The 26,626-nt window shown below is 40.5% G+C and overlaps 1 protein-coding gene across 6 annotated transcripts in view; it reads right to left on the bottom strand.

Moving 5' to 3' along the window:
• Nucleotides 1–26,626, bottom strand: part of DGKB (diacylglycerol kinase beta) — a 712,573-nt gene that overhangs the window by 566,590 nt on the left and 119,357 nt on the right. For all 6 annotated transcript variants that reach the window (XM_075558344.1, XM_075558345.1, XM_075558348.1 and 3 more), the window contains 4 exons: nt 25,307–25,447; nt 9,416–9,465; nt 5,497–5,571; nt 738–857 (listed from right to left, as the gene is read on the bottom strand). In XM_075558344.1, coding sequence (XP_075414459.1) covers nt 738–857; nt 5,497–5,571; nt 9,416–9,465; nt 25,307–25,447 — 386 coding nt within the window. The remainder of the gene's footprint in view (nt 1–737; nt 858–5,496; nt 5,572–9,415; nt 9,466–25,306; nt 25,448–26,626) is intronic.

Here is a 26,626-nt window from a genome sequence, read left to right as displayed (position 1 = left end):
AACCCACAGGGGTAGCAAACGACACTGTCCCAAAGGGCCACTGTGAGTCAGAATTGCCCCGCTGGCAGTGAGATTTCTTGGTTTGATGTATAGTGAGAAGTTGGGATAGAAGGTCAACTGCTGTCTTGGATCACACACTGAGTTGCGAACCCAAGGTGGAGTTCAATGGAATGGCACAAGAACCCCAAAGTCAATACTATCTTGGTAGAAAGTCTCTTGAAGAAAGTCATAAGAAAATCAACTATTCATTAAAAAAAAAAGGAGGAAAAAAAACCGCTCCTTGGTCTTAAATTTATTCTGAATCATAATGACTCTAGGACAGAGTAGAACTTCCCCATAGGATTACCGAGGCTGGAAGCTTTGTGGAAGAAGATTACTACATCTGAACCTGTTGTGTTAACCTTTGATTTGTAGCCAAGGGCTTGACCATGGCGTCACCAGAGCTCCTTTACAAACAAGATTGCACTGTGACCAGGGAAAATAAGATACGATGGATTCATACTATATCCTCAGGTAGCAGCTAAACTCCACCAATCGTTCCGTGGTATGACTACACCAGGAGTTATTGTACAATCACTCCAAGGCATAATTACTAACAGGCCCAGGCACCCACTTACATGCGGGATCGTAGGAAATGATCCGTTCAATATTGAAAGGAAATGGGAGTCAAGAACCCCTTGGACTTCTCACCAGTGTACCGTCCGAGGGGTAGGTGGGGGGGAGGGGGTTATGCTTACGTTTTCCAAGCCCAGTAGCACAAGAAGTGGTATTGTTGTCATCCCTCCTTGGATCCACTCTTCCAGAGAGACAGTGCCATCGTGGTCATAGTCAATCTCCTCCATCATCTCATGGAGAATCTGCAGTCAAGGGAATGCAGACACACTTTCAATGAGTGGAGAACGCCTTCTGCACAGAGCACAGCGAAGCTCCACCAGGGGGTGGTTATCACAAACCCTGAACAGCAGCTAAGCGGACAGTGGAGGCAGATGCTTCGATAGCTCAGTTCAACATTCATTTGATTACTGAGGAAAGAGTGACTTGGTCATGATTTCTAGAAGCCTCATTTCCCAACCTTCAAAGATAATTGCTTCAACTTTGTAATATTTTCCCAGTGTATGATCTCGCTAAAACAAGACGGTATCTTTAATTTAAAGACATAAATGATCGTTAATTACTTTCTCTGGGTGATTTTTTTTTCTCTTTAAATTCAAATATATGCTGGAAAATGTCTGAGCAAATTAACTTCATGGCAAAGAGCTGAAATACTGCTTTGCTAAGTGGTAAAGGGAGGAGAGAATTAAGTTGTTTTTAATTGCCTATCAGAACTTAATAGAGCCACGAAGTTAAGCAATCAAATTAGGTTGGATCAGACTTCTTTCCTCAGGATGACTTGCCCATAACGCTCTGCACAAACGCATGTGCGTGCTGCAGTGCTTGCCTCTGTAAAGGGCTGCTGGTGTTGGTCCTGACTTCCAAAGGCTGGGGAGGTGTCGTTTGCCTAAAGAGCTCTGTGCTTGAACATCGGAATGCTTTCCTTCTCAGCAGCAAACTTAACTACAAGTTGGAACAAGTCTCCTGTCGAAATACTTATTTCAGTATTCTACAAACAAATGAAAGGGGAAAATGCTAAGAACTTGGCAAATGGCTTGAGATCTCCTTAACACATCCTGCTCTTCAAAGACACAATGGTGAATTAGTAGCAATGAATACATGAGCAGGCAGCTGACCATTTCTTTCTTCCCCGTGGGAAGGGAAGGAAAGTCTGGAGTCGTGGTTCTCATCCAAGACTCACCGCCATGGATTTGTCTCTGACTCGTTGCGACCCTCGGGTACAGCAGAGAACTGCCCGGTGGGGTTCTCAGACCGTAACTCTTTATGAGCAGAGAAAAATACGTGCAAACACTTGTCATTTATGCCTGCTATCAATTTATTTTCTTGGTGATTGAGTTCATTTTGATCCACGAGAATCCCGTGTGCTACAGAGCAGAACTCCTCCTTAGGGCTTGCCTGGCTGTCATCTTCGGTGGAGCTGACTGGCAGGCCTGTCTTCTGGGGCACTGCAGAGGGGATTTAAGCCACTAATCTTTAATAGGTGGAGGAATGGAGGCCGTTTGTGCCAAGTGCACATGCGCCTATCTGGATCCTGACACTGCCTGCATTCGTGTAAAATAAGAACACCGCGGAAGCTGGCCAAGGAAAAGTATCACCTGCATCCCTACCCTGGAGCCTGTGGGAGGTACGGGTAGCCCACTTGCACGGGAATCAAAATATCGATGTTTGAATTCACTAAAGGGACACTACTATTGAAAACCATGATGTCCTTCCAAAAGCAAACAAGAAGTCACCCACTGAAAGCCTCTGTGAGCCAGCCCACTCCGAGCCACGGGGGCCCGGGGGGAGGGGGGACACGGCATGCATCAGCATGGTCTGAACAGCACCTGTGTTCTTTGTCCCTCCTGAAAGTCCCAGAGTCAGCACAGGGTTGCCATGATTCCTCAGGGTGGGGAGGGTTACATGTTTGCTCTTTGCTTTCTCCAGCAGGCTTGTGTAATATCCAAAAGCCATTTCCTGACACGTTCCCCCAAAGGAACCGTCTGGTTGGGAAATGATCAAGCTCAAGGCCATCAGCCACTCCATGAGAAAAATGACCAGCTGATCCATTTCCATAGATTCCATCCCAGGAAAGTCTATGGAGCAGTGCCACTGGTCCTCTATGTCTTTATTAAGTTGGAATCTAATAGATGACACACAAAATCAACACTGCTCCTTCTTTTGAAATACTGTAGGAAAGTATCATTCCCGTCGCGACTTCCAGGAAGGCCAGGCTGGTAGACAGTCTCTCTTTCCATGTTGGTCCATGAAGGAGAAGGGGTGTGCTGAGAGAAGCTAACACTCCTGGCTTTTCCACAGAGCACACATTCCACTCACCCTTCCCGTTTTGGTCATGAAGAGTCTGGACTGAAAATAACCTGAGAGATCTTTTTGCCCATATTCCAATTACCTTACAGTGAACAAATAACCATCTAAAATGTGCAGTGCATGGGTTTGTGTGAATGAACAGTCCAATATGAAGAACTTAGCTTTTGCAAAGAACATTTATTTCCTCTTGAACAGAAGTTATATTCCCCAGAGGAGCCCTAGTGACCCAGGGTTACCGGTTGGGCTGCTCCCACACTATGGGCCATTGGAGACCCCCAGCCACTCCACAGGAGAGAGAGAAAGCTTTCTACTCCCACAAAGAATGGGGGGGGGGGTTCCCAGAACCCCGCCTGGGCAGCCCGCCTGTCCTGCCGAATCACTCCGAATCACATGGAGAAAGCAGCTGCTGAGTGGCAGAGACCAGAAGGGCAGCTGGAGAATCGGTCTCTGGATTTCCCTGAAAATAACATTAAGGGGAATCAGACCATATTCTTACCATTAAATGAGTATGATGATCTTTATTATTCCATAAACAAACTGCAAGCTGCTAATACTATCTGCTTCTCACTAGGAAGGGGCGCAGCATAACCATTTCCAGAACCAAAATTAAACGCTTGAGAGACAACATAATCCCAATAGGGAAAAGGGAAAAGGAAAAAAAAAAAAGCCTCTTCAGTGCATGGCATTGTAAGGGATTTGTTTTCTTTATTTGCATTAGTTTGTAAAGCAAAGGGAGTCTTGTCTGAGCTCTTTTATCATGCTATCAGGCTGTAATTGGGTTGCTGTGAACTACAGTTAAAAATACTTCTAAAATATTAATCTCTTACATAAAATTGATTTTATTTGTTTTATTCAAGTACACTATGATAAACACAATTGGTTGCAAAATTAAACTAAAATTTAAATCACTTATTACTCCCTGAACTTGTGGCCGATATTTCTTTGAAAATGTGTTTTAATACCACCCTGGATAATGTTGAAATATTTTATATGCTCCTCTGCAATATAAAAAGTTACTATGTGCCTGTAAGCTTTATTGGGTATTGTGTCTCCAGCCACTTGATTTAACAGGGCTGAGCTCATCCCTTGGCTAACCCCAAAGAGTTTTGGACAAGTAATTTTAATATTTTTCATTTAAGAGATGAGTTTTTAATTTTCTTGTCTGTAAAATAAACAGTTGTGTCTACCTCCCAGAGAAAAAGAGGACCACACTCAACAAAACCATCTAACGCAGCAGCTACAACAGTGCGTTCAAGCACAGTAACGATTGTGACCCAGTGTGGCCGGGGGCCTGGCAGTTTTGTTGTTGTTATGCATACAATTGCCATGAGTTGGAACAAATTGCTTCTAACAGCAATGACAACCCCAGAAGGAAGGGCGCATCATATATATATGATAGAGGAGCCCTGATGGTGCAGGGAGCTAAGCTTGGACTGCTAACTGAAAGGGCTGCGGTTCGAACCCACTAACTACCATGCAGGAGAAAGACGGCAGCAGAACTTTTGTAAGGATGTACTTGGAAACTTTATGGAGCGATTTTATTCCGTCCGCCGAGTGCTGTGAGTCGCGTCTCGTGATCGGCTTAAACATCTAGTGAAGGTTTTCTGCGCGTGGTGCAGAAGGAACTATCTCTATTACCTTCGTTCTTTTTTAAAATGAAAATTTAATTATTTTGATTTGAAGACACTCGGGAAAATCGCCAAAAGTATTTACCTAACTTCATGGGTGACTTGGAAGCCTCCAAGAGCTTCTGCTTACCCACTGGTACACAAGGATGCTATTCACACATTCCGGGTCCGTGAATCAGAACCAAGCAAACACTAAACCCAGTGCTGTGGACACAATTCTAACTGACAGCGCACTGTAAGGCAGGACAGATGGCTCCCTTGCTGTCCCATGCAGCACATCTTTGTGGGAGCAAACGCTTCTCTCTGTAGTGCAGCAGCTGGCGGGTTTGGAACCCCCACCTACCTATGGTCAGTAGCCCAGTGCTTATGCCACAACCGTACCGGAGCTCCTTTATGAGGCAGAAAAGTAAAAGCTAGCACTTGCCGTTAGAAAACCATGTTCTTGTTGTTGTTGTTGTTAGGTGCGTTTGAGTCTGTTCTGACTCCTAGTAAGCCTCTGCGCAACAGAGGGAAACATTGCCTGGCACTGCGCCATCCTCACAACTGTTCTTGATTTGAACCCTGTGGTAGCCACTGTGCCAGTCCATCTCTTGGGAGGTCCACCTCATTTTCAACGCTCCTCTACTGTGCCGAGTGTGGTGTCCCTCTCTAAGGACTGGTCTCTCGTGACAACATGTCCGAAGTATGTTATCGTGTTCAGAGTTTACTTTGGATGTTGATTTGAAATAGTAATTCCATGTCATCAAAATACAAGGCTCTAAAAAGTTCATGAGAAAATCCCACTTTTAAGTTTCATTTTCCATTGACATTTTGAAAGCAACCTCATGTACTATGGGATTTAAAAAGATGATTGATAGATAGATACATAGATAGATACATAGATAGATACATAAATAGATACATAGACTTTCTGGAATTTAGAGAACAGGGAAATCCTTGATATACCTACTGGATTAAGTTCAGTCACATCCCATTCAAGGTACTCCGCAACATGCATCATCTGACTGATGATATTTTCCAGCTCCTGGAGAAGATACAAAGAGACATGTAGAAGATGGCAGGCAAAGATAATACAAGTTGGCTGAAATTTCTCTATCTGTGACTTACAAGAATTGTCTTGTTCAACATGTAACTCAAAAAAAGGATGATTTTATATATATTTCAAAATAATTTGGATAGATCTTTTAAGTTCTCATCAAGTGCACAAGGAGAAACAAAACTAAAAAATAAACAAACAAATTGCCATCAAGCCCCCATATGCAGAGTGAAACTGTGCCCAGAAGACAAGATTTTCAAGGCTGTGATCTTTCCAGGTTTTTCTTCAAAGACCTTTGGGGGAGTTTGAGCTGTCAACCTTTTGAAGCATAGGCATGCACTTAACCTATTGCTGACTGCACTCTGAGCCTCCTGTGCATAAAACAGGAGCTTGAATCTAAATGAATGCTGCACATTGTCTTGAAGTCATCACCAGGAGAGGGTGCAACAGTGCAAAGAAAGATTTTCCTCTACTAGAAGGAAGGAAGGTCTGATTTAGTAGGAGCCTACATATTCCCACCAACTGCTACTTTTTAAGTCACTCACTGTCCTGACCCAGGGGTTGGGAAACAGGTGTGGGAGGGTGGAAGGAAGTGTCTGAGGACAACTGAGAGGTTTATTTTTGTTTTGCTTCTAAGAACTAGATCAACTGTTCTGGCCATTTTGGGGGATAGCTTGTTCTGCATGAAAAGCATTCAGGGTCAAGGTGTGGAGGCTAAGTAGATGCTGAGTTTATTTTTTGAGGGGACGGGGTTTTGAATTTTCATTTGAGTCTCCTCAGATGCCAAGTCTTTGAAGAACTGCTAGTTAATACATGACTTGGCTAAACAAATTAAAACATTGCCTATATATATTTGTTTAATATTTTGAGTTTGCCTATCTCCAGAAAAGATGATGCATGACTTTTTTAAATGCTGGTAATTTTAAAATTGATTAAATAAATTAAGCGACTCTTTCTACCATGGCTAAAATATAAAAAGCACAGGAGAATAGGGCTGAACATGTATTAGCTGCTTTTACTATATTTCCTTCTACATACCCTAGGTAAGAATAACTATATATATTAAAGCAGACACTTAACCTTTCTTATGTTTCAATTTCCTTATTAATATAAAGGTTTGTCTAGGTTTGTCTATTCCATGAAAGTATCATAAAAATTACACCTGTGGATATAGAAAGTTTGTTTAAATTGGTGTTTGGCACACTGTAAGTTCTAAGTAAACTTTAGCTACCATTATTAGATATGCTGCTCCTTCTTCAAATTATCAGTTTTTATTTGGTTTTGCTTCTAAATGGTGACTTTCACTATTTAATATTTCCAGAACATACATTCCAAAAGGTGCAATTTTAACCTGGTATTTAAGAGAATGTACCCTTGAGTGGATTTGGGCTCACATTTAATCATAGCCCTCTTCAATATGTTCTTACAATATGGCCCTACTTCAGAGTGGACCTCATGGAGCAATAGCTGAAGAGTTGAGGGCTTAGGAAGCTGTGCTGCTGGAGTAAGAGGATGCCTATCAGAAAGGACCGAGTTTGGGAGAGGGAAACCTTCTCTTCAGACTAGCAGCCATCAGAGTGAAGCATCAACTAAGGTAACACAGAAGAATCACAATGGCCTTTGTGCTCCAAGAATTATAAGTGATACAATCCCAATCTGGACAGAGGAATGGTATCAGAACTTAAGTTCTGTTCACTCATTTTGCAAAGTTCTATGGAAGAGGGCAGAAGCCCCACGTCTGTTTGTAGTGTCTGCCACATAGATGCAGCCAGCTTCCAGCAAACCCTCTCCGACCACGGTCCAGAGATGTGAAGAGGTTTGCTATCAGAAAGAAAGAACTGCAAAGTCGGTCATGGGAGAACTAGTTAGGTTAAAATGTAGAACTTCATCATCTGTTTCCCTTTCATCCATTTTAAATTTGTTCCAGTTTTTCATATTTCCTGATTTCTTTTCGATTGAGTATTTATCTGGTTTGTTTGGTTTTTTTGCCATGGTTCTTGGGTAATTTAGTTGTTGTTACTGACTTGTTTGTTTCCTGATCTTGGTTTTTATGAAACAATTATCTAGGGACTTGGTCAGGTGCGCTGGGGGATATGGAGAGCTAACCAAAATAACTACGAGAAAGAAGAAAATGTTCTAAAGTTTAGTGTGGTGATGACTACACACCCGCCTTAATATAATTGAACTATTGAAATGTATGGTATGGAAATTACATGCCAATAAAAAAAAGATAAACAAAAGAACATACTGGGGTAAGAGGCTGTATGGACAACGCTTTAGAAATTGAACCCAGAATTTTATGATTAAAAATGAAACTAGTTTGACCATATACAAACATATTTATTCACAACTCATTTTTCAATATTGGGAATATAGTCATAAATACTGCTAGTGATCTACTATACATGAGACAGGTGGTGGGCGGGGGAGAACAACACAAAAAACACAAAAACATTGACAGAATTCCTAAATCATTTGTCAGTCAGGGTATAAAGCCTAGTAAAGAAACATTTTTTAAAATTTATCTAAAAATAAAAACTAAGTAAAATACACCTTTATTTTAGTGTAATATATTTGCTTTACTGTGATAAAAAGAGCATTTTGAAGCATTTCAAAGAAATCTAAATTCCTTCCTGTGGAATGTTGTCAGGCAACAAACTAATTTATCATGTGATTTAATATTCCTAAATGGAAAACTAAAAATTATAAGTCACTTAGAAATAATAGCACTTCAAAAGTACAGAATTAACCGTAAGGAATCTCACAATCACAGCATCAATTTACTTTTATCTCTCTCTAGGGAAACTGATGTACCATTATCTTAAGTGTTGTTTCATAAACAATGTCTCCAACCCTATTGCTATGTGAGTGAAAGTCTATAGGATGGCCAAGGAAAAATTCACTGTCAGGAGGAATGGTTATTTTAATCAATATTGATCTCAAAATACTTTTAATGCATCTATGTATTAGAAAATTTCTATAACTGACATTTGTTCATTAATAGGCTTATCTGTCCTGAAAGAGGACACGGCATAATCTAAAATGCCAACTGTTTTCGGGGCCAATATAAAATAAATACCTTGATGGAAACTGAGATGGATTTACGAGGGACTTACTCATTTGTGCTCTAGAAGTTAGTGTCTTATTTGACCTTCTTTGAAAACTGTGCATAATTTGTACTTATTTATAATAAAATCATTTAATTACTCTTGTGAGCTAAATCACAGGAAGAATTTTAAAACATGAGTCATCGTTCCATCCTGCACATGGCACTTTTCTTCTATGATGTTTACAAATAAATGAACAGATAAAGAACTAGCTGCATGCAAAATTGAGTGAGACATTCTTTTAAGGACATTTTTGAAGCAATCACTAAATCTATTTCAGAATATGTACAACTGAAAAGATTTTTAGGAAGAGAGGAAATAGGAAAATAAGGAAATTGATGCTAATTCCTTTAACTATTACTTCTATTCTCATTTTCCTCAGTGTTGAATCTCACGGATAGCTTCCCCATCACTCTTGTTCCGTGGTCTAACATTTATCTGTGTTTTACTCAGGCAGAGCTGGAATCTCTCTGTTTTATCTAAATGCAGTGCAGAAGAAGGAGACCCATGGCTCTGTAGCACAACTGTTCAGTATGACAATCCTGATACAGCCAGGGCTCACGGATCCCTCTTTCTTCCGAGAGCTCGATGATAAAAATGCTGGATGAGTTACATGGGCATTATGGTAAGTGTGTCTTCTGTGGTAATAGCTATGAATTTATTCATTGCATCTTTCAGAAGAAACGACTTTGAAATTGTCACTGAAAAATTGAAGAAAAAATTACCGAACTGTCCAGGTAGCCATTCCCATCTGTATCATACAGACGAAACATAACTAGAAATAAAAGAGATATTGAAAAAAGGTTATACGTGAAAAGATCCATGATAGTTTAAGAGATACTTTAACCTTTTTTATTTCAAGTTGAAACAGCTATTTAATCCCTTCCCTCCTCTAAGCAATCAATTTGTAATAATAGTGCTCAAGTTCAAATGAAAATGAATTAAACTACTAAAAAACTATTGTTCAGTCAAGCTCATTATTAAAATAGAACTAAGTGCAAACTCATAAATAACTGGTGTAGTCTAGACATACTGAGTCATGCTATTAAAGGGAAAAATGGAGAAGGAAACAGAATTGATTCAGAGTAATAGAAATAAATTATATTCAGAAAACTGCCGCCAGCTCTCTGAGCACTCTTTTCTTCTCTATGAAATGAGAATAGAATCGCTCCTGCCATATAACACACGTGCATTGTGAAAATTAACAGAGGGCCTATATAAACATGCATCTCACATCCATAAAGCAGTATACACATGCTTGGGGGAAGAAAGCAAAATACGAAAGGAGGGAGTCTTTCTGGTGGTGGAGAAAAGAACTTAAAATTCATTATTACGGTGGTTGTAATCATTTATTTGTTTGACCCTCAGATGGAGCCTCACAGGATAATGAACCTTTGAATGAATACAGAACGGAAAAGGGAGAGGGTGGCCCTGAGATAGTCCGGGACAGCAGGATGGCCATCGTCTACGGCTGCCCGGAGGACCTCCTTGTATAATTCACACACCACCAGGCGCCTCGGGAAGAGGCTGCAGGTGCCGTTGAGATAGAGAAGATGGCACAGCTGTGAAAATAGAGGAGTGGAAGTGAGGGTTTGTGTTGAGTTTGTCTTATTTCCGGGAGAATTCTGATGATGTCCTGAAGTTTGTAACAGTAAAAAGGAGGCATTGATAACAAGACACATAATTATGCATTGAATGACCTGGATTGTATATTTATAACTGCTACTTTGTTTATATTGTACCGATTTTTATCATTGTTATAATTTAGTCTGCAGATCACTAAAAGACAAAAGTGTTTGCCCGTTAAACTATGACCTTAATTTTAAGATGTAGACCTATTTTAAAGGTGTCAAAATGTGAAGGAAGGGGGGAAATGGGTCCTAAGAATTGAGGCAAGGTAAATGTATTAGGCTAGTTGAATTGTTCAAATATTTTTATTTCTAACTATAAGGCTTCTACTCCCTCTTATCTTCAGCAAATGAGGATAAAATGCAGCATGAAGGCTACCACAATGTATATTCTAAACATTTCAAAATGTTCTAGAGTCAGCAGCACACACTAAAAATAAATATCTTTGTGCGTGGCCATAAACCATAGCCTGTTCACAGAATGGGGACCCCCAGGAACAAGACAAAGATGTCCAGCAGCCCCTCTGCTTCAGTGTGAAGGAGGCTGTGCTCAGCTGCTAACGCTCACTGGAGGGAATCATTGCTAAATTATTTCATGTTATTCTGAGCTGTGAAAGCCTATGTCTGTTGGTAGACCTTGGGTGTCATACGTGCATGAAGACCAACATGAGGTAGCTGTGTGGGTGTCTGGCTCACTCACTCATTCACTGACCTCCTATCCAGTCCAACTAATAGCCACCCAGAACAACAGACTAGAAACATTCTGATGAGTTCCCGAGACTGCAAATCTTTTGGGGAGTAGAAAGCCTCATCTTTTGTCCCACAAAGTGTTTGGTGGTTTCAAACCCCTGGTCTTGGGTATAACGGACCAAACTTCAAGCCATGACACCACCAAACAAAAAACTACCCAACTAGCTGCCATTAAGTGGGTGCTGACTCAGAGCATCCCCTTTGGACAGGGTGGAGCTTCTTCTGTGAGTTTCTGAGACTATAAACCTGGGTGGGGAGGGGGGTAGAAAGGCTCATCTTTTCCCCAGATTCTGAAAATTTGATCTGTGTTGAAAAATCCAACACTGTTCTAAAGCTCAAGAGAAAAAGAGCATGCAAGACGTCGCACATGACATCATTTCCAAATTATCAATCAATTGAGGGAGCCACAGATAAACAGAGGACTGCACCAAACTCATATTGGTGAAGGAAAAGAACAACCACACTGTCACCCTTCCCAACAGCCCCCCAAAGTACAAATGTCGCTGCTGTGAGGTGACATTGAGCCACCACCTGGTGCTGTGCCATCCTCAGAATGGTTCTTCTGTTGGAGCCCATTGTGGCTGCTGTGTGGCCATTCATTTGTCACGGGTCTCCCTCTTTGGCGCTGCCCCTCTATTGCTTAGCACGAGGTCCCTTACTAATGTATTCAGTGCCATATGGAATTCTTCCTTCAGCATTGGTTCTTGCTTGTCTGCTACCTGCTACATGAAGGACTGTCTACAGTTCTTTTATGTGCAGTGATGGTATATTCTTCCTATCTTCTTTGGAACTTCTGCAATGTTTAATATTTTGTCTACAGAATATGTCAGTATTGCATTTTAAGTCTTTGGGCCAAGATTATATGGCAAAACACAAATATATAAACATAAGTACACTAAAATATGTGTAATACCTTGGTGCTAAAAAAATAATCACTGGTGGTCAAAATTGGAGAAAACCTTCACAACAGAACTACAGCTTGTAATTTAGGATTTAAGCAATATAATATAAAAGTGCTAATTTCTCAGGAATTATTCTACAATATGAATACAATCTCACCAACTTGGAGTCAAAGTAAAGCAGATCATCTTTTCTGAATTTGAAGTAGGGGCAGAAATGTTATCCTCAGATATTATTTTCCAGAAAAAAAGTCTACATTCTTAGTATCAAAATACCATAGGATCATACAAATATAAAAACACATAATTATTTGGCTTTCTGTTGAAGTGTCATTACAATAAGAGCAAGGGATAAAATAGACAGGAAACAACTAGCACACACACACACGAAAATGTCAGAGAAGAAAACATTCGTAATTTAGAAACTGGAAAGCAAACTAGAATTAATAACTGACTTATAAAACTAATGAGGAAATAATGTGGGGACCATTTTGACCTCTAGTGACTATACAAAAGAAACTGAGAACCCATTTGGTTCTAAATTGCCCTTCCATGAACAAGCAGGTAATTTTGATATAGGTAGGCAGGCAGTTAGATAATATAGATAGATAGATAGATAGATAGATAGATAGATAGATAGATAGATGATAGATAGGCAGCTAAATGATGGATGGATAAATATAAATGTATATAGATATAGATTCCATTTCTCATACCAAAGGTAAATGACTTAAACCTCATTAATCAATCCATAACAACACCACTACTCATTGAAGCAAAATATTAAAACACTCCTCTGATTTTGAAGAAAAACCAGGTGGCTAATACATAAATTAAAGGAAAACTCTAATCTGTGGAATAAGAATAAGAGCATTTAAAGGAAACAAATCAGAATTTCTATCCAGAAAACAAACAAACAAACTGATCTTCTGAAATTAAAATTCCCTTCTTTCTGTCTTCCCAAAGTCTTGGAGGGCTGCACAGGTGCTTTTTCTCAACACATCCCCAGCCTGCCACCACCACCTCGGGGCAGGGACTAAACCCTTGCAGCTCCATGGGTGGGGATCAGGACTCAACTACATTGTTTCTTTTGTTTCTCTCTCTTCACTATATCCCCACACAATTTCAGCGGGCTTACTTTAAAATTTTTTCTCCTCTTTCTCTCTTTCTAGTTCTCTCACACTCCACTGTTGACCTCTAGACCACTCCCCTTAGCCTAGGGCATTTACACCTGTGCCACTCCCAACTAGGTAAGCTCCACCATATGTAGCTAGCCCGAGGCTAGGAAAATCCCTGCTGACCTCCATCAGGGGATACTCTGTCCAACTTCTTACTGGGGAATCCTGATTGTGTGCCTGGTGACCTAGGACAGCCCAGCCAACATTCATCAACATTCCAAAGTGCTGCAGGAACCTCTGCCCACACTCTGTACACCAAAGCAGGAAACACACCAGCCTTCTGGGGCACTCCCCTGAGAGGGAAGCCACAGGTGGATAAAGTGCTAGGTTAATTCCATAGTATAATTAGCTGTAGGAAGTTCTAAGAAGCATTCCTACAAGTTTTCCAGAGAGAGCCAGAGCACTTCAACTCCCTGAAAACTGGCACCTGGCTCCTCTAAAACAACGCAACACAAACAGCCATCAGCCCCAATGACCTCAACGAAAACATAAGAGAAACAAAAGGCAATGGCAGATGTCCCAAACATAATGACATGCATACAAGAAGCAGACATTGAGTTGACAATGAAAGAAATTTCCAGAATGCTGCTTGGAATCATACAGGATATGAGGGAAAGAATACAGAAAAAGGATGAAATGGTAGAGGTGAAAAAGGCCATACACCAAAGGAAAATACAGGATCTTCGGGAGGAGATAACAAACACATGGACCTCAAGAATCTACTGAAGGAAGCAGAGAACTGCAAAGAAAACAAGAGCAAACAATTGGAGGATGAATGACTCTCTATTGCAAAAGGAGTGCATAATGGCACAGATGAGAGAAGAATTTAGAAAATGTCTAGAAACTAACAAGAATGAGCACACGAGGTACTCAACCTTATGGGGCACAGCAAAGGCAGTTATCAGAGGAAGTTTCATAGCAATACACGCACGCCTGAGAAAGGAAGAGAGACTCATGACTGATATGCTGGCACAAAATTTACAACCACTAGACCAGAGTCAGCAAGACAATCCTACTAATAGCAAAAGAAAAGAAATTATAAAAATCAGGACTGAGATTCAGGAGAGGGAAAATAGAAAACTATGGAAAAAATTAATGCGTTCTTTGAAAGGATAAACAAAATTGACAGACCACTGGCAAACTTAGCCAAAGAAATGAGGGAACAAATTTCAATATCAAGAATAAGGGATGAAAGAGGGGACATTACTACAGACCCTAATGAAATCAAAATGATAAATACATAGTACTATGAAGAATTATAATCCAATGAATTCAACTATTTGGAAGACATGGACAAAATCTTGGAAAAACAAATCCCTCCCTAGACTATCCTTGATGGACGTCAAGAATGTCAACAGACCCAAAGCAATAGAAGATCTAGACAAGGTTGTCAAGGGATAACCAACCAAAAGAATCTCCTGGATCAGGTGGCTTCACTGGAGAATTCTACCAAGCATTTAGGGAAAAACTAACACCAATCCTACACAAACTCTTCCAGAACATAGAAAGAGACGGGAAATCCCAAAACTCCTTCTATGAAGCTAGTATAACTCTGATACCAAAACTGGGCAAGGATTTCACAAGAATTGAGAACTACAGACCAATAACCCTAATGAACATCGATGCAAAAATCCTTAACAAAGTACTAGCGAACAGAATACAAAAGTATATAAAACAAATAATTCACCATGACCAAGTGGGATTCATACCAGGGATGCAGGGATTGTACAACATATGAAAGACCATTAGTATTATTCATCACATTACCTGAAAAACTATAAGATCCACATGATATAGATGCAGAAAAAGCATTCAACAACATCCAATACCAATGCTTTTTTAAGACACTTGAGAAGATAGGAATGGAAGGAAAATTACAATACAAACTATATATGAAAAACCAACAGCCAATGCAGTAGTCATGGAGAAAAGACTAACACAATCCCACTGTAAAAGGGGACCAGACAAGGAGGCCCTTTGTCCCCACTCTTATTTAATATCGTGCTGGAGGTTTTAGCTAACAGCATAAGGTAAAGAAAGGCATCAGAGGTATTCATCTGGGGAAGGAAGAGGTGAAACTATTGTTATTTGCAGATGATATGATTTTGTATATGGAAAATCCCAAAAGTTCCACAAGGGGAGTACTGGAAGCAATAGAGGAGTTTGGCAGAGTGGCAGGATACAAGATCAACAAACGGAAGTCCATTGGACTGTTATACACATCAGAATAGACCACAGAAGAGGAGATAAACAAGGTGGCACCCTTCACAATTGCCAAACACAAGTTAAAATATCTAGGGATGTTCTGGAGTAAAAGAACAAAAGATCTATATGGGGCAAACTACAGAACACTATTACAAGAAACCAAGAGCGACCTCAACAAATGGAAGAATATCCCATGCTCATGGATTGGAAGACTCAATATAGTCCAGATGTCAGTTCTGCCAAAGGTACTATATAAATTCAATGCAATCCCGATACAATTACCCTCATCTTTCTTCAAAGAAATGGAAAACCTAATTACCAACTTCATATGGAGAGGGAAGAAGCCCAGAACTAGCAGAGAGCTCCTCAAGAAGAAGGACACAGTAGGAGGGCGTGCTTTACCCAACTTTAGCACATACTATATAGCCACAGTTGTCAAAACTGCATGGTATTTGTACAATGGCAAATACTCAGACCAATGGAAAAGAAATGAAAGCCCAGAAATAAAATCATCAGCATACAAACTGATCTTTGATCAGGGCCCAAAAATTATCAAGTGGGAAGAGGCTGCCCTCTTTAACAAATGGTGCTGGAAAAAATGGATATTTGCATGCAGAAAGTTAAAGCAAGACTCTTATCTCACTCCATGCACAAGAATAAATTCAAGGTAGATCACAGACCTTGAAGTTAAACCCCAAACTATTAGGGCCATCAATGAGGGATTTGGGACCAACTTGAGAACATTGGCACAGGGAATGCATAGGAAATCAGAAATAGGGAAGGACACAAACACAGAGGAGGCACAAATTGTCAAATGGGATATATTGAAGATAAAACATCTGTATACATGGACAGAATTCACCAACAGAGTAATAAGAGAGTCCATGGACTGGGAAAAACATCTTTAGCAATGACACATCAGACAAAGGCCTTATTACTAAAATCTACAATACTCTGCTAGCTTACAAAAAGAAAAAAAGTAATTGCCCTCTGAGCAGGTGGGAAAAGGACCTGAACAGAAGTTTCACAGGGACATAAATACAAATGGCCAACAAACATAAGAGAAAATGTTCCTGAACATTAGCCATAAGAGAAATGCAAATTAAAACAACAATGAGGTACCACCTAACACCCTCAAAAGTAGCCCAATTAAAAAAATCAGAAAGCAACAAGTGTTGGAAGGGCTATGGGGAGACATGACCTCTCATCCACTGCTGGTGGACCTGTAAGTATGTACAGTCACAATGGAAATCAATCTGGTGATATCTAAAACAGATGGAAATCGAGTTACCATATGACCCAGCAATCCCCCTACTGGGCATAAACACAGAAGAGGCAAGAAGCAAACCAAGGCCAGACATCTGTGCTCCAATGTTCACTGCGGCACAGTTCACAATTACAAGGAGTTGGAAGCAACCAAAATGTCCATCAACTGATGATTGGAGTAAAAATCTGTGGTATATACATACAATAGAGTACTATGCATTGCTAAAAAGCAGTGATGAATGTATGAAGCACATTGCTGCATGGGAAGAACGGGAGGAAATCATGCTAAGCAAAGTAAGCCAAGCATAAAAGGACAAGTACAACATGAGTCCATTGAAGTAAGCTTTTAAAAAATGCAAAAAAGGGGATAGGGAAAAAGCTAATGTATACAAACACTCCTGGGATGAGTACCAGGTAATATAACAGGGACCAAACCAAATACAGATAGACAACTAAAAAGGAAGTGGGGAAAGGAAAAAAATAATAAAAAAGAAACGAGTAGCGGGGCACAGGGCACAGACCCACCCAAGAGTGGGGTATTGTTTATATCTCCACAGGACAACAGGGACCAGACTTCAGCCCAGTGCTCCAAGATGTGACTGTAACATGCCAGCGTGGAGTAGAGAACCAGTAGAGAGGTCTGGGGGGCCTGCCCCAATCTCAACTACTAAGTGATGCCCGCCCCTCCCCACAGAAGAATTTATTTCAAAAGATGGCATTGAATCTGCAGCTTTAGGAGATGGACATATTTGATCAGAGCACAAGGGAGGAGAGAGTGGAGCACAGCCTGGCCCACCAGGCCATGAGCACGATGTTCCCAATTAGAACAGCTAGTCCACAGAGAGGACCACATGACCGACCCCACTATGAGACATGATGCCCCTCACTGACCCAAAGCCCTACAGGGGACAACACTGGAGACACAGTGTGGGAATTGTACCTGATCTGATCCTATCACACTAAGGCAAAAACACTAAGGGGATGCAACAGAACAGCAAGGGAAAGGAGCGGCAAGGTCCCCAGGGAATGCTGAAGTGGACTTTGGGGCCAGAGCATGGTGCCCCAACAGACTGGACTGGAAAACACGCCTAAAGGCCAACAAATAATCTTTTAACTAATTACAAGCTTTTCTTTCTTGTTTTGTTTTGTTGTCATTATTTTGCTGTATATAGTTGTGTGGTTTTGCTCTGTCTTGTTTTTGTGCATGTTATAATCTCTGCAGGTCTGTCTAAATAAGATAGGCTGGATGGACAACCTGGAGGAGAAAACAATGGGACCGACAGTTCCGGGGGGACATGGGAGAGGGGGAGGTTGGGGGAAAGTTAGTGGTGTCAACAAACCCAGGGACAAGGGAAGAAAAAGTGATACAAATCTGTGGTGAGGATGGTGTGGGAGGCCTGGTAGAGCATGATTAAGGGTAAGGTAACTAAGGGGAATTGATGAAACCCTGGTAGGGACTGAGCATGATAGTGGGACAGGAGGAAGGCCAAAGGAAATAGAGGAAAGAGCTGGGAGGCAAAGGACATTTATAGGGGTCTAGATAAAGACATGTACATATGAAAATATATTTATATATGAGGATGGGGAAATAGATCTATGTGCATATATTTATAGATTTAGTATTAATATAGCAGAAGGACATTGGGCCTCCACTCAAGTACTCCCTCAATGCAAGAACACTTTCTTCTATTAAATTGGCATTCTATGATGCTCACCTTCCTGACATAACTGCTCAAGACAAAGTGGGTGAATAAACAAATGTGATGAAGAAAGCTGATGGTGCCTGGCTATCAAAAGATTTAGTGTCTGGGGTCTTAAAGGCTTGAAGGTGAACAAGTGGCCATCTAGATAAGAAGCAAAAAAGCCCACATGGAAGAAGCACACCAGCCTGTGTGATCACCAGGTGTAGAAGGGATCAGGTATCAGGCATCATCAGAAAAAAAAAATCGAATGTGGGGGGAAGTGCAGAGTGGAGACACAAAGCCCATTTGTAGGCCACTGGATATCCCCTTACAGAAGGGTCTCAAGGAGGAGATGAGCCAGTCAGGGTGTGATATAGCAGTGATGAAAAATACAACTTTCCTCTAGTTCCTAAAATGCTTCCTCCCCCGCCCCCATCATGATCCCAATTCCACCTTTTAAATCTGGCTGGAGCAGAGGATTTACACTGGTACAGATAGGAATTGGAAACATAGGGAATCCAGGGCAGACGATCCCTTCAGGACCAGTGGTGAGAGTGGCAATACTGGGCTGGTAGAGGGAGGGTGGGTTGGAAAGGGGGAACCAATTACAAGGATGTGCATGTGACCTCCTTCCTGGGGGATTGACAACAGAAAAGTGGATGAAGGGAGATGTCAGACTGGGCAAGATATGACAAAATAATAATTTATGAATTATAAAGGGGTCATGAGGGAGGGAGGAGCGGGAAAGGAGGGGAAAAATGAGGACCTCATGCCCGGGGCTTAAGTGGAGAGCAAATATTTTGAGAATGATGAGGGCAATGAATGGACAAATGTGCTTTACACAATTGATCTATGTATGGATTGTGATAAGAGTTGTATGAGCCCCTAATAAAACGATTTAAAAAAAAGTTATAGCATCCGAAAGAAGCAAAAAAATAAAAGTTAAAAGCAAAAACAAAAAATCCATTACAGGATTTTTCCATTTTGTCCAGATGTAGAACCAAGACAGAATAAACAAAACCTACCCCAGTGATGTCAAGTCAATGTCATTAATTACCACAAGTCAGTAGTAACCCTACAGGAAAGAGTAGAACTGCTACATACAGTTTCTGGGTCTGTAACAGACAGCATAAAAAAGGTGGAAATGGGGAAAAAATAATTCCTAGTTTTCAGAATGTTCAACATCTAGATAACAATGGCTCCAGAAAGGTAGAAGAAACAAAATAAAGGACATAGAGGAGGTAATTATTAAAGGGAATTCTTAAACCAGATAGGAAATACAAATTTCCAAATCAGAATCATGGCTAAATCCAGTCTGATAACTGTTGGCAAAGAAGGAAAAAGACCTCTTCACACAACACACACACCACAACAAGCCAAACTCACTCTCCAGTAAAATTTGACTCAAATAAGAAGTCCTTAACCCATAGCCATCAGTTTGATTCTGACTCATGTCAACCTTACAGGACAAAGTATAATTAGTCCTTGGGGTTTCTGGGACTGTGTTTATCAGAGCAGAGAGCCTAGTTTTTCTCTCACAAATCCACTGGGGTGTTTATTGGAAACTAGGTTTGACATACTGACCTGCCCTCTTGGTTAGAACCCCATGCTTAAGCCACTGCTCCACCAGAGCATCTCAAGGTCATAAACTGGAAATAAAAGAAGGAGAGAAAGAAAGGAGGGGAAAAGCCCTCCCTTCACCAAGCCACTTGTGATTCATTGAGACCCAATGGAACCCAGACTAGCTTACAGGTCGGTTTCAGAAACTGTACATCTTTATTGGGAATCGAAAACCTCACCCTTCTCTGAGAAAGCAGCTGGTCACGCTAATTTGCTGACACTGTGTTCACCAACTCAGTGTGTAACCCACAGAGACACCATTTTTTTAGACGGACATCATGTGAACCAAAGACTATTGGAAGACCTGGAGCCCTGGTGGCAGAGGGGGAGATGCTCTGGACTGTTAATGACAAGGTCAGTCATTGATATGGTGGAAGAAAGATGAGGTTTTCTACTTCTTCAAAGACTTAAAGTCTCAGAAATACACTGGGGCATTTCTACTCGATCCTATACTGTCACTGAGTCAGAGTCAACTCAATGGCAGTAAGTTTGTTTGATTGATTGTTTTTTGCTTTAAGGAGTTTCATTGGTGTAGTGGTTTCCGTGGTGTGATGCTAACTGCAAGGCCAGCAGTGTGAACACACCGTCCCTGGGGAGAAAGGGAAGCCGCGGTTCCTGTCATGATTTCCAACCAGAGAAACGGGTGTAGGGTCCGTGAGACAGACTCAATCTGATGGCATTCCGGTGGTTTGTTTGCCGGGGTTAGTTTCCATGATGGGCTACTGAATGAGAGATCCCATGGTGGTGCTGGTGCTGTGCTGCACTGGGTTCAATCTCTGATCGAAGCACCAACATGAGGCGGCCTCAAAATGTTCCCTGGGCTGTCCTCTTCCTGGAAGCCACCACCTGATCTTTTCTCTATCCGAGCAGTTCATAAGATTGACTCGCAGGCCTTTAAATAAGAAGCCAAGCTCTTACAAAATCGCACCACCAGTTTTTTTATTTTATGTTCATTAATGATGCAAATTTGAAAAAGAGGAGTGATAGAAACAATATAAACAAATCAGGGTGGGGGAGGCAAATTATAACTCCATGGAAATAAAAATAATTTCGCTTGTCCAGGTGATAGAACATTTCACTTTTAATATGTGTATATTAATAATATTGATAAAATTAATACCTACATTTAAAAGATTTAATGAAGCTATTTTTAACTAGAAAGGTCATGAATGGATTTATAATCAAAGTCACATCCAACATCTAATAAATCATTGAATAAATGGACATTTTAAGAACCAAGATAAGGCTAGGGCTTTTTAAGCGGCAAAAGAATGAAATCTCCATACTAGGATCTTTCTGCCAGTATGAGAGCTTCCAAAGGTAGGCACTTGGTATAAAGCTTGGAACTAGTTTAACCCGGGTTTTTCTTTTTACTATTTTTATACTCATGTAATCTTACTTTATTTAGAAACAATTATATGCCCACACATGCATTTAGTTAAAAGATCAGAGAAAAGGCACATTCTGCAATTTGAGGATAATTCTGCTATCAAAAAAATATTCTTCCAAAAGTTCTCCAGATAACCCCCTATGTATGTTCTCACAGAATAGTTTACTTTTAAGAAAGCGCCAGATGTGCTTCTGCTGTACCTTCCATCAGAGGTGTTTCTCAATAGAGAATTTTTTATTAAATACTAGAGAGAATTTTAAAAGGCTGTTGGACCTGATGCAGAGGGCTTAAGTGGAGAGCAAATGCTTTGAGAGTAATTAGGGCAAAGAATGTACGGATGTGCTTTATACAATTGATGTATGTATATGTGTGGATTGAGATAAGAGTTGTATGAGCCCCTAATAAAATGTAAAAAAAAGAGAAGAAAAAAAAGAGAAAGAAAATGATTAGGGCAAAGAATGTACAAATGTGCTTTATACAATTGATGTATGTATATGCATCGATTGTGATAAGAGTTGTATGAGCCCCTAATAAAATGTTTTTTAAAAAAGGCTGTTGAAAAGGTTTCATTTAATTAACAATATTTTACAGTTTTATGTACTTGAGATCTACTTAATAAACCTCAGGACAGAGCTAAAAATAACTGCTGAGTTATAGTCTATTGGGTGTAGGAGTGTACCAATAGACAGTGGATCACTTTGTTTCTTATAAAAGACATTAACCAATGAGAACCACCTTGGGGAAATTGCCACATTCTTTACAACATGCTGTGGATGATTTGAATGACCAGACTCCAGTCAGTTAAAGGATCCCAGAATGGCCCAAAGTGAACCAAAGCTAGGAGCAGATGGTGGTCGAACCCTAAAATTGCCTAACACTTGAAGATACTAAAATGACTGATAAAAACTCTGGTCCCTAAGACTATCATATATAGAACACAGAAACACACACATAGTGTGTACTTACCGTGTGTGTGTGTGTGTGTGTGCATGTGCGTGTATACTAGGGATCCCTGGTCGCATCGGCGTTGCATGTCGGTTATGTTTTAGCAGTTAGAAACCACCAGTCACGCAAGAGGGAGCAAGATAAGGCTCTTCATTCTTCCAGAAGTTCAATCTCAGACACCTCCAGAGGTTTTCTGTGGGTCAGTATCAGCTCAATGGGAGTGACTGCCCGTTAATATCTCTCCCATGCAATGAAGCCAGAGAGACATCAGCAGAATGCTACCTAGAGGTCACTGCTCAAATGGTACCTGAGAAACATGTGCATGAAATGTTCTCACATTTCAGGAATAACTTTTCTTTCAGCCAGTTATTTTAATAATCCACTTTCAGAAAAATTTTCTAGTAACTAGTGTGTAAATCTAGTCTGTAAGCACTAAGGTTCTGACCCACATGCCCTGACCAAGAAGCTGACTTTTGAATTTCAAAGGATTCCAAGCTGAAACTGCTAGTCTACCATCTCTCACAAATGCTCTGTCAGACCATTCCTCCACCATTATTGTTGTGCCAGCTACAGAGTTGCTGGTGAGTTTGAACCATTAACCTTGCCAAAAACAAGCCCACTCTGAATCCAGATTGCACTAGCCCTCCTCCTTTATTTTGAGTGCTCTGGAAATTAAGATCCAAATTCAATACTCACCCACAAAAACTAACCAGGAATACTAGTTGCTTATTAATTTTAATTATAATTTTCATTAATTATTGTATTCATTTGAAATTTGTTTTATGCTCTTTCTTTCTTCTAGTTTATATCATGTTAAAAAATACACTTTATCAAATCACTGAATACAGCAAAAATGATGATGACATAAGACTTGTTATTCATAATGAGAAACAAAATATCTGTAACTAAAAACAGGTGGTGTAACAGTGAGGGATTTTTAAAGGTGCAGTTTTAGACAGGCCAGAGATAAATGGTGAACTGCTAAGAAAGAAATGAGAGAGGTCGATTCTGATGTAACTGATGTGGGAAAGGACCAGGCTTTATTGATATTTTTCAAAAAACTCTCCAGGTGATTTAATGGGCAGCCAGGATTAAGAACACAGAATTAGAAGTAATCAGAAGAGAGAATAAGAGCACATCAGGAATATAGGTAGAACCTGCAACTTTGTAGACTGAAATTCAGTTCCTTTTACAACCTAGTAAAAAAAAATCAGAGTACTGCCAGGCCTTACCGGTAAGGAGAGTGAGGAGACATGGTTAAGAAAGGAGGCGAGCACAACTGAATCTGCTGTCGGCTGGGGAAACAGCTGGGCAACTCAAAAGGGCACACAGGGAAGGGGTTGATATCGCTGAGCAAAGCTAGGACTGGAATCACCTGCTTTCTTAGGAGAGGTGAACTTTGTGACTGCAATTGTGAACAAGAACTCATTGCCATCGAATCAATTCCGACTCACACAGTGTCCCCAGAGGCCCGGAAGAAAGGGCCCTTCGGGTTTCCAGAGCTATACATTTTTACAGGCACAGTTTCTCTCACTGAGGTACAGCTGGTGAGTTCAAACTGCTGACCTTGCTGTGAGCAGCCCAAAGCTCACCTCAGAGCACCACCAGGCTCCTCAATATTGGACAAGGACTGTACTCGTCAACAAACCAGGAAAACTTGCGGCCGTGCTTCTTAGGAAATCTACTAGAAAACAGTATGTTTCTAGTTGACCCTAAACTAATTAAACGGAAACACCAAAGACCACTGTGGGTTAGAAAATCATTCTGAACATGATCCTGATAACACCTGAGCAAACTAACTTTCTGGCCATCACTTCAATAGCAATTCACCGAATGTTAATATTTATTTTGGAATGAAAGAGATTTCGGAAAGTCCTTAGGAATACAAAATACATCTTGAAATGTAAATATCCAACATTTGGGAATAATGATAAAGTTATGGTTAAAGAATAAAGTCTCTATGGTTTACTCATAATCTAAGCAATTGTGATTCTTAAATAATTGTGTCCAAATTGTGGCCAATTATTTATTAACTGAAGAATTATTACCAATAATTAGTATCAAATTTAAGTAAACACACCTCCTAATCCTACCTCTGAGATAAGTAAAGATTAATATTTACTTTTAGAAATATCAAAAGTAGGATTCATTATCTTCATTGTCCCTTTAGTGCCAATAATTAAGCCATTTGAATGATAGCCAATGTAATCAAGTTAATTCAAGTATTGAATAAGTCCCGGCTGTATGTTTAGAAAGGGCTTTTGGAAATAGGATAGGAAGACCATCAAATTATCGGGCTTAGAGTCAATGCTCGATTGATATTTTTTACTTGCACTGCAATGAATGCAGCTGGCCACCAGAGAGAGCTCAGTCCCTATATGTTATTAAAGAGAGTCTCTCACACACACAAGTTGGAAATTCTCTACTTATCTGAAATAACTGCAACACTATAGAAGAAACTCCCAAATCTATTGTTTAAACATCTGTAAACTGCAGAGGCAAGCCCTATAAATGAAGGTCTCATCTATGGCATTTGATAAATCACTTGTCATCTGCTCCCCTCTTTTGCTCACCGTCTCCCAATAGTTAACTCTAAAGGTTTGAAGTAGGATTTACAGTGAAGGAAGGCTTAAGTGTGTGTGTGTGTGTGTGTGTGTGTGTGTGTGTGTGTGGTCTATCTCAGAATGAAGTCTACTGCTGATACTGATGGAAAGGTCTCATTACACACTAGAACTGAACACATTTTCAAATGTCTCCAAACATCTTGGCACCTGGGAAGGGCTTGGCACCTGGGAAGGGCTGACGCACTTTAGAGGAAAAGTCATGTGAAAAATTACAAAATAGTACTTGAAAGTTGGTACTTAATATTAATACTTAATATCATTTAATAGTCTGATTCTTGATTGTAGGATTTTAAAAATTTGTTAAGCACTCACACATTACTTTGCAATAACTTGGAAAATCATCATAGATACAATTTTAATTTCATCCATATCATGATCTTCATTTTTGCCCCCATCTATGGGAAGTACATTAAGCTTAAGGAAACGTACACTCAAGTTTATCCTCGGGCCTTCCTCTTTCCAGCAGAGACAGGTAGCACACAATATCCTTCAGATGGATCACGTCTGGGGAACTTGTATTAGCAGAAGACGCACGTGGAGGGGTGATGGCGCCTTTATTCATTCTCAGGCCTGTAAAACATTCGGTGGTATTTTAAAACTCTTCACAGTACACTGAAACCTCAAACACGAAAGAAAATAAGCGATGATGCAGAAACAATGCAGTGCACAGCACTATTATTGTATTTCATAGTGTCAACGGTGACTTGGCAGTAAAGTCCCAGCCTTCCGGGCTAGACAGCCAGGTTCAGAGCATCTCATGCCTAGCTACTGCTAGCACTCACCCGCCTGCCAGTGGACGGCTTGTGGGGTTAGGATGCTGACAACATTTCAGGAAAGCTTCTTGGATAGGGAAACTAGCAACACGACCTGATTCTCCCCTTGTAAAAATCAGCCAATGTGAGCGCTACGGAAAAAACAGTCAGATATCCCCAACTCAAGGTGAGGGCAATGTAGATGCTCGGTCCTGTTGTCTGCATCGCATCCCCATGATTCACAGGCCAACTGACTGAGAGCTGAGGCCAAGTGCATGACAACTCACAAGGAAAATGAAAACAAAATGTTGCGATTGATTTGATTCCAACGTACAAGAGGGGAACACCCCAAACTAATGCTTATTTGTTTTGTTTTTTATCTGAGGCGGATAGTGCATTTGGAGTTTGTTCCCCTGGGTCAGTAAGTTAATCAAGTTTTCTATTTAGAGGTTCTGATAAGATTATGTAACAGTGTGTGAACAAAAAAAGAAAAAAACGGCCTGTTTTGTAGCTGACAGAGAAATGGCTTTGCCACCACAAAAATGAACCTGTTCAAGCAGCCACCGCAGTGCACCAATTTTTCTCCAAAAAAGCAGCAGGCCTCTCTTTCCTTACACACCTAACTCACCTGACCTCGCTCTTGGCTACTTCTTTTTGTTGCCATGAATGAATGGGCGACATGCAAGGATTTGATGATGCAGATGAGTGAAGGAAAAATCAAGGGAGGTGCAGTCAGCCATCCAAGCAGATGAGTTTGAAAAATGTTTCCAAAAGTGGAATCACAGATTTAATAAGTGTATTAAGTGTAATGGAGAGTACTTTGAAGGTGATACAGTTGTTTTGTTAAAAAAAAAAAACAACCCAAATACATCACTTTGGGGGAAAATCCATTTGGGGGTGGGGGTGTAGCCCCTTGTCCAGAAAGCTGATGCTGGCATTGTAGAGCTGAGTGCTCTGGAGGTGCTCCCACTGGATTTTAAGGACCATAACACTTCTT

The sequence above is a fragment of the Tenrec ecaudatus genome, chromosome 9 (assembly GCF_050624435.1).
Source record: "Tenrec ecaudatus isolate mTenEca1 chromosome 9, mTenEca1.hap1, whole genome shotgun sequence".
Classification (NCBI taxonomy): Eukaryota; Metazoa; Chordata; class Mammalia; order Afrosoricida; family Tenrecidae; genus Tenrec; species Tenrec ecaudatus.
The sequence above is the reverse complement of the archived record's forward strand: the minus strand, read 5'-3'. Positions and strand labels throughout refer to the sequence as shown.